The 12,821-nt window shown below is 36.1% G+C and overlaps 2 protein-coding genes across 2 annotated transcripts; one reads left to right on the top strand and one right to left on the bottom strand.

Moving 5' to 3' along the window:
- Window positions 1-339: 339 nt before the first annotated feature.
- On the top strand, window positions 340-8,391 carry LOC134232099 (myb/SANT-like DNA-binding domain-containing protein 4). The gene is made up of 4 exons (XM_062714059.1): window positions 340-600; window positions 4,901-5,044; window positions 7,319-7,494; window positions 8,140-8,391. Exons 1-4 carry the CDS (start codon window positions 340-342, stop codon window positions 8,363-8,365), a joined length of 807 nt encoding a protein of 268 aa, XP_062570043.1. The 3' UTR covers window positions 8,366-8,391.
- Window positions 8,392-8,909: 518 nt separating this feature from the next.
- Window positions 8,910-11,408, bottom strand: LOC134232098 (putative nuclease HARBI1). The gene is made up of 2 exons (XM_062714058.1): window positions 11,079-11,408; window positions 8,910-9,020 (listed from the first exon to the last, which is right to left on the bottom strand). Exons 1-2 carry the CDS (start codon window positions 11,406-11,408, stop codon window positions 8,910-8,912), a joined length of 441 nt encoding a protein of 146 aa, XP_062570042.1.
- Between the last annotated feature and the right edge of the window lie 1,413 nt (window positions 11,409-12,821).

Here is a 12,821-nt window from a genome sequence, read left to right as displayed (position 1 = left end):
TACGGAGACTCTGACGGTTGTGACCGTAAAAAACTAACGTGGTATTCACAAACGTCTCCGTTAACGTTCACTTTACGGGTGCGGTAATAACGGGTCCGTAAAGACAAATTCTATGTATCTGCAACTCTCATTGGTCGAATAAATCGATTGTTTTGTCACAGTGTTGTTTTTCTAAATATATTCTTAAAATGTATAATTGACAAGAAAATTAAAAAAAAACAAAAGTTATTTGTTTCTTATTCATTCCTCCTTTTCTACTATGACGTAAGTTTCCAAGCAACGTGCGTTGACGTCATTTTTTCCAAAATTTGACGTCTTTGGGGTTAGACAACTTAGAAAATGGAAAAAGAAAGAAAAATAAAACCGAGGTTCTTGGACCGAGAAGTCGACGTACTGATAAACAAAGTCAATGAAAAATCGGACGTGCTGTTCTCAAAATTTAGTGACACGATTTCTAACAAGAAAAAGAAATTGGCTTGGACGGAGGTTCAGAACTCGGTCAACGCTTCATCACTTGTCCCAAGAACAGTGGACGAGATTAAGAAAAAATGGGACGACGTGAAGAGAGTAACAAAGAAGCGTGCTGTAGAAGTCAGAAAGGTATCGTAGTCTATCTAAGTATGATATTAGATTTATTGTATCCACACCATGTAAATTTTATAAGCACAAGGCCTAAAATAAAATTAAGTTTGTTTGCAGTTGCCGACCGACCCACTGAAAATGCACCCGACCCAAACTTTTTTTTTAGCCATTTGGTAATTTTATTTTTTTTCTCCAAATTTTCAAATTTTGACACGTTTTTTATCATTCGGTAGTTTATAACAAGAGGTGAGCTTATTCATGTCTAGTAGGTGTATGAAAACGTCTTTTAATTGTTATCTAACAAAAATCTGATTTCCCCCCCCCCAAAAAAAAAGAATGCCTACCTACCGACCCAGTCTAAAAATTATAGGTCGGCAACTGCAAACAAAGAATATTTTAAGCTTGTCCCAGTTCGGATCTGATGATTTTCATTGCATGGCATATTTATTACCACTAGTTAAGTCTCTCTCTCTCTCTCTCTCTCTCTCTCTCTCTCTCTCTTATATAAGTGAGAGGTCATACATGTACATAGGTCTAGGGCCCGTTTTACAAAAGAACTTACGACTAAGACCAAAAACTTCAGATGATTCTTAAATTTTGCAAAGTTAATAATTCTCATTTAAATTGTTTGTACAATAATATCTTACCTCATTCCTTTTAAAGAGTTTAAAATATATATTATATAATGTTAATTAAATTAAAATGTTATATGAATAATTGAATTTGTGTGTATTTTCAGGAAAGTTTTATATCTATATAATGTAACAAAACAAGAAACATACTGACGCAAGCGTCAAAAATCGGCCGCAACCCAATTCATTATTTGATGTTTACGCAGTATTTACAATGTATACATTAAAAGTTTAAAGCTAGAGTTTTTACTTTAATAAAAACACAACATATATGTGGGTTTCCTTGCTCTATCTTGGAGAAAAAAAGTAAAAAAAAAACAAACAAACAAACCCAAAATACAAACTCCCTTTATATCCGCCACTCCATTTCTTCTGTAGCGGGAAAATTCTTGGCACATTGTAAAACACGCCTTATCCTCGTCTGTTAGAAATCTGTCTTTTAATAAATCAACAATTAACCATATTTTCGAACATTCTCCGTAAAAAATGTTTATATAAATTAAACATGTGTACACGTCATAAATACGTACAAGTCCTGTTTAGATAAAAAAAAAAGTATAATTGTTTATAAATTAATAACGCGGTCTTTGCTTTCGACTATGCCCAACACTTGTCCCCAAAGTTTATTAATCAGGATTGGATGAAATATTTACCCTATTGTTTAAAAAAATTCTAGTTCATTGGTTATTATGAGTTTTTGTTAAACATTAACACACTCATTTTAATATATTATTATTTGAATGTTAAATATTTTTTATATTTTATTTTATTTTTTTTTTTGCCTGACGTCACGGCGTCAATCACTACTAAGGATCAATATTTCCACAGGAGTTCGCGTATCTATCAATTTTGCCAAAATTGTCGGTAAATAAAAAAGATACGTAATAGTGTTATTATTATACGTATTACGCATCTTTTTATTTAATGAAAATTTCGGTATAAATCTAAAATGATAGGTACGCGAACTCCAGTGATATTTCCTAGGTGCGAAGCTAAGAGGTCACAGTTAACCAGCAAAATTTTGTGGATGCTAATTATCATCGGATTTCGTTACATGCGTTTCAGCAATAACAGTTAGCAGAAAAATAACCATATTGCTGAATATTTACATTTCCAATGTCTTTGTCCGAGATAAAATTACCAAATGTAAATGTACTTTATTTCTCCATCAATGTATTGACGCGGTTCCAAAAAAAACCACGTGCAGGGAGGGACAAACAGCTAGACAGAAGCAGGGCTTGGAGCACGTGGATTGGCGGAATCAAAGCATGTAAATATAAGGAATAACTGTCTTATTTTTCAATTTCATGAAGATGATCAATCGATTGGCTTGCGTGATAATTTTATGCATAAACGCCTTCGGCGTTTATGCAAATTATCACGCAAGCCAGTCGATTGATCACTTCATGAAATCGAAAAATAAGACAGTTATTCCTTAATACAATACATTGATGTATTTATTTTCTTTAGCTTTTTGCCAGCAGCTATTTATTTCATGCGAGTTCTTATACAGACATGTCCGTTTGACCTTTTTTCTGCGTTTCTAAACTACTGGATTAGTCCATTTGTCTTCTATGTAAGGGGTGACACAATCATTTCGCGCCAAAATGTCACGTGTATAAGTTTGTGCGTCCTTTTCCTGGACTATTCTATTGAAAGGAAATGAAAACTGCATGTTCTTTTTTGGTCGAGCTTTGAAAAAAAAGTAAGAAACAAGAGGCCCAGGGGCCACATCGCTCACCTGACCAAGAAGACCATATCAGATCAGAACTGAAAGTTTACTGAGGGGGGGGGGGGGGGGGGGGTTGGCTTGAATTTAACCCCCCAGGGGGTCATGATTTGAACAAACTAGAATCTACACTACCTGAGGATGATTCCCTATAAATATCACTATAGGCATGGCATTGAAGTACTTGAAAAGAAGATTTTAAAAGGATTCCCTATATATTCCTATGTAAAACTTTTATCGGCCATTTGGCCCCACCCTACCCCCGAGGGTCATGATTTGTACAAACTTGAATCTACACTACCTGAGGATGATTCCACATGAGTTTCATCTTTCCTGGCCCAGTGGTTCTTTCAGAAGAAGATTTTTAAAGATTTTTCCTATATATTCCTATGTAAACTTTGATCGGCCGTTTTGGCCCCACCCTAACCCCGGGGGTCATGATTTGAACAATCTTGAATCTACACTACCTGAGGATGATTCCACATGAGTTTCATCTTTCCTGGCCAAGTGGTTCTTGAGAAGAAGATTTTTTTAAAAACGCCATTAATTTTTCTCTAAATCATAATTATCTCCCCTTGGAAAAGGGCGTGGCCCTTCATTTGAACAAACTTGAATCCCCTTCACCTAAAGATACTTTGTGGCAAGTTTGGTTGAAATTGGCCCAGTGGTTCTTGAGAAGAAGATGAAAATTAATGTGAAAAGTTTACGACGATAACGACGACGACGACATCAACTACAACAACGCCAACAACGACAACGCCAACGACAACAACGACAGACGACGGACAAATTTTGATCAGAAAAGCTCACTTGAGCCTCCGGCTCAGGTGAGCTAAAAAACGAAACGAACAAAAACCTGTTAAGAGGATGCACTGGCCAAACATACATCCTGATCATAACCCCCTCCCCCTCCAGGGAGTTTCCTACTACAAAAACAGAGTATATAGACTTATGAAAGTGTCCTCTCACATTTTAGGATTTAGATGGTTTATTACTTTTTTGCTCGTACAAATATTTTTGATGTGGACCGACCTCTCATCCCTGGGAAAAACATCATGAATCCGCGCCTGCTGTCGCCATTCATATATAGCCGTCAAGTTTGTTGGATCAATACCGTTACGATTCTCAATTTCTTACAAGTATATCATATTTTCAGCTGTCGTCCTAAAAACCTATGCTGTATGCAGTTTGAATCTAATTTATGTAACCTTTAGGCTTTACATATAGCCATGTTTTCCAGCATTAATCATTACATTAGATTTTTCCTTATTTACTTCATCCTCTAAAACCATCTTTAGACTCGCGGAGAGTTTTTCATCTTTATGTCGCGGGTTCGAATCTCTAGCGGGACGTGTACATGATTTAATTTTTTATTTGAGATACAAACAATATCTGCGATTTATATATAAAATGTTTTCTTTTTCCATTGCTCTGATGAGTATCATACAACTTAAAATGAATGCATGCTTTATTCTAGTGAAACAATTTAACACCCCCTCCCCCAATGTAAACGTTTATAACTTATCATGCTTATAGGTTCTTTAAATATTGATGGCATTAGTCAGGCAAGCTATTTGAAAAGCTGTTACTTGTATATTGTTTTATCTCCGCAGAAACGCACGGTGACTTCAAACTTTCATATCAAATAACCGACCGCCTTCCGGCGGCCCTAAATAAAGAAGGTCTTTTTCATTTTAGTTTGAACTTATCAAAAATATGCCTTATATTACGTTAAGCGATTTGTGTATTTAAAGATGTCAGTTTGATAAGTGGCCTAACGTACCCACGAAATGATTAGGAATCCTAATAGATTACTTTATAAAAATACTGCAACATGATCAAAAAAGATGAAAATTTACTACTATAATATAACAAATAAACTGATGGTATAGCAGACATTTTACTTAAATGTTGCACATATCTTCATTTAATGATAAAATCTTTTCCTGTGATAAAGGACCGCACTGTCACTGGAGGGGGACAGAATGAGGCGGATCCTCTTACACCAATAGAGGAAATGGTGGTCTCACTTATTGGTGAAGAAAGAGTATATGGATTGGCGGATGGAATGGATTGTTTTGAGCTCCAGCAACTTCATGAGGTTCGTCTTCATAAGTATTAATGTAACTTGAAGCTGAAGTATGTGCTACATGTATATATTCTGAATAGTCCTCTTGCTTTCAGGATAACCTTCTTTTTATTTTCACTGAAAAGGCATGGCGATAATTTAAAAAATGCTGTAATCTTGATCCTTAACATTCAACATGTTTTATGTAAACATCTCTAAATCGACTTAACTTCTCCATCGCTCCTCGAAACAATAGCAAGTGCTCGAGATGAAAAAAGTTGAATTATCTCTAGATTTGAAAATAATTAAAATTGCAAACCTTACATATAACCCCTGTATAAGATAACAAGCATAAAACCTCAGGAGGAGAGGGCTGCCCCCCCTTATTAAAAAAACACAACTTTTTACTATTGGTAAATGTTTATTAAAAGTCCGCTTGCCTCCTTTTTAGCTCACCTGAGCCGAAGGCTCAAGTGAGCTTTTCTGATCAAAATTTGTCCGTCGTCTGTCGTCGTTGGTGTCGTCGGCGTCGTAAACTTTTCACATTTTTATCTTCTTCTCAAGAACCACTGGGCCAATTTCAACCAAACTTGCCACAAAGTGTCCTTAGGTAAAGGGGATTCAAGTTTGTTCAAATGAAGGGTCACGCCCTCTTCCAAGGGGAGATAATAATGAATTAATGACAAATTAATGGCATTTTTAAAAAATCTTCTTCTCAAGAACCACTGGGCCAGGAAAGATGAAACTCATGTGGAAGCATCCTCAGATAGTGTATATTCAAATTTGTTCAAATCATGACCCCCGCGGGTAGGGTGGGGCCACAATGACCGACCAAAGTTTTACATAGGAGTATATAGGGAAAATCTTTAAAATCTTCTTCTCAAGAACCACTGGGCCAGGAAAGATGAAACTCATGTGGAAGCATCCTCAGATAGTGTATATTCAAATTTGTTCAAATCATGACCCCCGGGGGTAGGGTGGTGCCACAATGGCCGACCAAAGTTTTACATAGGAGTATATAGGGAAAATCTTTAAAAATCTTCTTCTCAAGAACCACTGGGCCAGGAAAGATGAAACTCATGTGGAAGCATCCTCAGATAGTGTAGATTCAAGTTTGTTCAAAGCATGACCCCCGGGGGTAGGGTGGGGCCACAATGGCCGACCAAAGTTTAACATAGGAGTATATAGGGAAAATCTTTAAAAATCTTCTTCTCAAGAACCACTGGACCAGGAAAGATGACACTCATGTGGAAGCATCCTCAGATAGTGTATATTCAAATTTGTTCAAATCATGACCCCCGGGGATAGGGTGGTGCCACAATGGCCGACCAAAGTTTTACATAGGAGTATATAGGGAAAATCTTTAAAAATCTTCTTCTGAAGAACCACTGGGCCAGGAAAGATGAAACTCATGTGGAAGCATCCTCAGATAGTGTAGATTCAAGTTTGTTCAAAGCATGACCCCCGGGGGTAGGGTGGGGCCACAATGGCCGACCAAAGTTTTACATAGGAGTATATAGGGAAAATCTTTAAAAATCTTCTTCTCAAGAACCACTGGGCCAGGAAAGATGAAACTCATGTGGAAGCATCGTCAGATAGAGTAGAGTAAAGTTTGATTAAATCATGACCCTGGGGGGTAGGTTGGGGCCACAATGGCCGACCAAAGTTTTACATAGGAGTATATAGGAAAAAATCTATAAAATATCCTCTTCTCAAGAACCATTGAGACAGGAAAGATGAAACTCATGTGAAATTATCCTCAGGTAGTGTAGATTTAAGTTTATTCAAATCATTACCCCTGGGGGTAGGGTGGGGCAACTCATGTGAAATTATCCTCAGGTAGTGTAGATTTAAGTTTATTCAAATCATGACCCCTGGGGGTAGGGTGGGGCCACAATGGCCGACCAAAGTTTTACATAGGAATATATAAGGAAACCTTTTAAAATCTTCTCTTCAAGTACTTCAAAGCCCTGAAGTGCTCAATATTTATAAAGTTGAATCATCCTCAGGTAGTGAAAATAATTAAAATTGTTCAAATCATATAACCTCTGTATGATTAAAGCATAAAACCTCAAGGAGAGGGCCCCCCCCCCCCTCAGTAAAAAAACTGACAACTTTTTACTCCTAGGTAAATGCTCAGGTGAGCGCTGTGGCCCTTGGGCCTCTTGTTTATGGTAGTATAGTCAAACAAAGGAAAAACAATCTCTAGCTGCCCCCCCTTTTTTGTTCAAAAAAAAACAAAGCTACGTCCCTGGGTAAAAAACACTTCTTTAGATATAGTAGATATAGTTTTACAAATATTGATAGGGATCAGAGGCTGGCGAGGTGGAGAAAGCATTACATCAGGGAGAAATATGTGGTGAGGGTACAAGTAGTAGCCCATTACCAGACACCAGTAAACTGAGTAACGAAACTAGAACAACACCAAACAGATGCAGTAATGTCAAGGGTCGTGTCACAGCTGACAAAGGCGAGAAAGAGAGGTGAGTTTTAACAAATAAATATTTTCTTCAAGCAAATTTTTTCTCATAATGTGACTTTATCGGAAAATATTTTCGAGAGAGAAAGAGAAAAGAGTGGAAGGTGTATCTGAACCACTGCTAGAATGTCCAATCCCTTTATTTTAATCATTCCTCTGTTGCCAAATTTGAATTATTCATAAAATTAGATAAAACATCAATTCATCATACCTATTACGAAATATGTCATTTTTTTAGGTGTGTGTGTGTGTGGGGGGGGGGGGGGGTATTAGGAAGTAGAGCGAACGCTTAAATGAAAAAAAATTGGGAACGGATCCTGTATTTTTCCAGGGACGGAAGGGGTACTAGTAGTTGATCCACATGATAGACTCGGAAATTTAAAAAAGTAATAAACTTGAACAAACATGAATAAATGGGGGAGGGGACTAGACTAGGAGAGGACACTTTCTTTAGTTAATTCCTTAACCCCGGTTTGATAACGGAACTTTGCTTTCTACCTGTCATGTAGGTGAAAGTAAGGTGATTTTTACAATACTTTAAGAAAGTAATTTGATAACTGAAATTAAAAGAGGCACTAACTCCCAATTTCTGGACACGCCTCTAAATCTAATGAAATTAACAGAAAGCTTGCATTAATTTTTTTTTCAGCACACAATCAGAACTTCTGAGTATTGAGAAGGAGCGATTACAGATAGAAAAGCAGAGATTGAAACTCGAGGAAGATAGGTATTTGCTAGAAAAAGAACGCTTGCAGGAACTGAGGAAGATATCCCACATCCTTCAAGACATGGCGAACAAGACTAGTAAAGGCAATTCTCAGACCCAGGAATACATGCCCCAAGATTACAGCTACCTGTATGCCTCATTAACCTAATAAATGACTCAGATTGTAACAACAAAATTAAGAACGTACATGTATTATTTTCATTTTTAGTTGCGTTGATACTTAGAAGTAGTTAAATAAGAATTCTTTCAGATGCATTTAAAATTAGTTTCATTTTCAAACGCAATGCACTTTTTACAAGGTTTATACTAACAATGTAGCATTATTTTGCTGATTAACTAAGCATCGTAAAAATTAAATATGTCTGAGTATAATGTTAACTTCTCCATACATGTACATGTAATATAAACCTCAAAAAACATTATTTGTGCACGGAGGACTTTATTCTGTAAAAAAAACATTTTTTTAAAATCAACCACCCTATACATGTACACAAAACACACACACATAACTGCTTTAAATATATTCTAAGTGACTTCGGGAGATAGGAGGGGGATTGGGTGTAAAATACTAGTACTTAGTATTCCACTTTGACAAGATACATGTATAAGCGCCAATTTTCATTTAGACTCACTTTATTAAATAAATTCAGTAAAATGTTTGCAATTTAAGAGTTAAAGAAACACATAACACTTTAGACAAAGTGTGCTCTGATGAGACTGGCTCTAACAGCTTCACCCTCCACCACGTCCTGTCCTCTGTCTGTAGGGGTGATGTCCTCACTGCCCTCGTCCTCAGCTCCCACCTGATAAACATCAGGTAAAGGTACACCTTTACTCTCGCAAATATTATGCAGGACACCAGTGCTTATAATTGCCTTTACAGCTGTTGTTAATTCAACTGTGATTGCACCACCTATATTTTGAATATAATGATAACAGTATACAATCCGGAGGAAAAAAAATCTCTTTCTGTGCATTATTTACTACAATGTATATTTAATGTGTTGTTTGTCAATGAATTTCCTTTATGAAAAGGACATTTTCTTTCAATATTGTACGTGCTTATTGCACACTTAATTAAAAATTAATGGAAAATCGTGATTTTTAAAATTTGTGTTTTTTTTCTTCTAAATAAGCATTTTGAATTGAGATATTACGAAAGCCTATTAGGATCACTCTAAAGAGAAAAAAAAATCTAAAAGGCGTTATAACGCATTTTGGAAAGGCGTAATAACGCCTTTTTGAATAGAAAGGCGTAATAACGCCTTTTAGAAAGGCGTTATAACGCCTTTTGGAAAGGCGTAATAACGCCTTTTTGAATGGAAAGGCGTAATAACGCCTCTTAGAAAGGCGTTATAACTCCTATATCGCCTTTTCAAAAGGCGTTATAACGCCTTTTAAATTTTTTTTCTCTTTAGAGTGATCCTAATAGGCTTTCGTAGAGATATACTTGTTTTTTTACGCGAAATTTCTTTAAAGAGACACCGTGACGCACAAAGGGGAAATTTGACAAAGTAAACGTAGAATTTTGGCATGACCCTAGTAAACTTTGTTCAATTCCTAAAAGTACTTAGGTTTATTTTTATGGAGAAATAATGTCAGTATGCCCCATAACGAAAATATTTCTTTACTTCTTCCTCCCTCTTGTACGCGTGCGTAGAAAAAGTTGAATAAGTACCATAGTTACCATGGTCTCAAGTACCCAGGAATGAATGAAGGCTAGGAATAGACCAAAACTTTTGATGCAATCATTTTTAAAAGTTGTTCGAACATATTTCTCACCTTTGCATGCTCCAGTTTATTGTTGTTTACAAGTTTCAGCTAAAAATAAAAGTGGTGTGACCTTGACATACGCGAAAACAATGAAACGGTAGATACAACCTCTGTTTTCTGGCACTTATATTGCGCGGTCTTTTCTTGCTTTACGGTGCAGTTTAATTGCCATATTTTAACTATATACTCATAATATTGAAAAGTATTTCTCTGTATGCTACATATATCATAAAGAAACACATGATTTTGACTCATTGTGTTACTTTAAGCACAGGGACTTGCTCCTGGCGTGTAAAAAATATTTATGAAAAAAAAACGATACACTATATTGTTTTTTTTTATAAATATTTTTTACACGCCAGGAGCAAGTCCCTGTGCTTTAAGCGCCCTAAGAATGAGCTCACAAATACGACAGACCCTTAATGTAATTAGTGACTGATCAACCGGACAGCTTCTTCAAATTTCTGTACTAAACATTTTTTTTTATATTTTAAGTAAAATGTAACCTACCAAATTTATGCAGCATAAGCCATCTGCATTTCCATCTGCCAAAAGTATCCTCAATCACCTTCCTTGTTTTTTGATGCTGCCGGTTATAAGCCTCCTCTGCCGGGTTACGGGGATCTCGTAAAGGAGTAAGCAGATATGGTCTCAGAGGATAGGCCTGGCCTGGGGGCCATAAAACTTAGATGAGCTCACTTTTGATCTCAATCTCACTTTTACCAAAAGAATACAGTGAGGATAGGCCTGATCTCCAAGTAAAAATCCAACCTGCGTGTTTCGAGTAAGGAACGTTTGTACACCACACTGACTCCATATGAAGGCATCGTGCGCCGAGCCAGGGAATTTAACGAGCAAATTTGTAAATTTTTTCTGACTGTCGCAAATCCCTTGTACGTTTAGCGCATGGAAACCCTTGCGACATACATACACGTCCTCGCGTGATGGTGGAGCCTTAATTGGAATAAATGACCCGTCCACACATCCGATTACATTTGGAAATCCAAATTTCTCCATAAAACCTTCTTTAACAGTTTGAAGTTTTCGGCAATCCGTCGGGAATTAAATATTTGTCCAGCAAAACTTGCCAGTGCATTAGAAACATTCTTTACTGCTCTGGAAACGCTGGGTTGACTGAGTCCTAAAATGTCCCCAATCACTTGCTGGAAAGAACCAGTCGCATAATACCTCAAAGCAGCAAAAGTTTGTTCTTCAGGTGTAAGGGCATGAGATCTTTTTGTCTCATGTGACACATCCTTTCTTACCATGTCAATGACATCCATCAAACAGTGTCTTGTCATTCGATAGCGGGAAAGAATTTCCGCGTCGTCATACGCATCCAATGGATTTAGCCTATCTCTAAAGATTCTATTCTTCCGAATTTTGTTTTCCTCTAGAATTGCTTGTAATAACGCCATAATAGAAAGAACAATATGACGTACGTTGTACATGTTTAATGACGTCATAATAACCTTTGAGGAACAATAGTTTTTGGCACAACCGAGTGATTATAATTAGTTACTGAGTATCTATATCCTTTCCATTTCTTTTTATTTACTTTTTTAATATAGGATTAAACGTTCTTTTTGAAAAATTTATCGATGTGTAAACTGTTGACACAAACTTAATTTGCACTTTTATGTTAAGTTTGTGAGTAAAATGTCAAGAGTTTACACATCGATAAATTTTTCAAAAAGAACGTTTAATTCTTATAATTCCAATATCGAATTTTTGAAAATATTCAAATTATTTCTCTTTGAGGCCTCCATACAATCCGTTAGTTCTGGACGGCGTAGGGATACATTTTACCGCAAAGGAACGTAATCGAGATGAATTTCGATAGAGTTCAGCTTAATTTGTCAAAACAATCGATAAATAGACTTTAATGTGAACAAATATCGTAATTACGAGTTTACTTCAGAATAGTTCGTCCTTGAATAATGTTGACATAAACGACAACTCTCATAGCGAAAGTTGCAGACCGACGACGCCTTCGATTTGCACTTGTTTGTTCAAAGATTGAAGAACAATATAGAAAGTAAATATGAACATGATGAATTTGATGCTTATAAAGAGTTTGAGGTACGTTTCTTTTCCCTGTCTAAACGATTGAGTTGATTTCTTCGTATTATGAACGTTGAGACAGCGATTTTTAAAATTCACACTCGTGATCGCACAGTGACATTAACATTTTCATGGCGTCCGTCAGCTGGGCAGCCTAGCATGTCGCTAGTTTTGTTTTAATTAATTAAATTTGAAGTTTCTTGTATTTATAATTTATCCAAAACAGACAATGAATAACTGCTTTCGTTGTTTATACGATCAACTACATGTAGAAGCTTAGTCAAAAAAGTAGTTCTGATTGAAAAAAAATTTATCGATGTGTAAAAATTTTCTTAAACGTGTTCTCGTCCAATCAAAACACAGGAATTCAATAGATACAATGAAGATTGGAATTATACTGAGAAACATTACAAATGCATGTACAGTTGAGTTTTTGTACGTGTATCTGAAATATCAAGAATACCATGGATATATTGAAGCAATTTAGAAGTCCAATTAGTTTATTCCTCAAATCCTGGATATATCGAATCTTCGGTTATATCGAAGTATTTCTCTGTTCCACAGAGTTCGAGATAATGAAATTTGACTGTATTTTTATTCTGTTGCTTCATATAATTGCTAATAGCAATTCATTTCTTATCAACCATCATAGGAATAGTCAGTGGATTTATTTTCATCGTTAGACTCATGAATGCAATTGACTAGATTTATTGCTCGAAGAAATTAATGACATATGTTGCTCACACGAAATGAGTGAATGATATCAT

This window comes from Saccostrea cucullata, unplaced genomic scaffold, assembly GCF_032062105.1.
Source record: "Saccostrea cucullata isolate Sc308-1 unplaced genomic scaffold, CSIRO_AGI_Scuc_v1 ctg12722, whole genome shotgun sequence".
Lineage (NCBI taxonomy): Eukaryota > Metazoa > Mollusca > Bivalvia > Ostreida > Ostreidae > Saccostrea > Saccostrea cuccullata.
The sequence above is the reverse complement of the archived record's forward strand: the minus strand, read 5'-3'. Positions and strand labels throughout refer to the sequence as shown.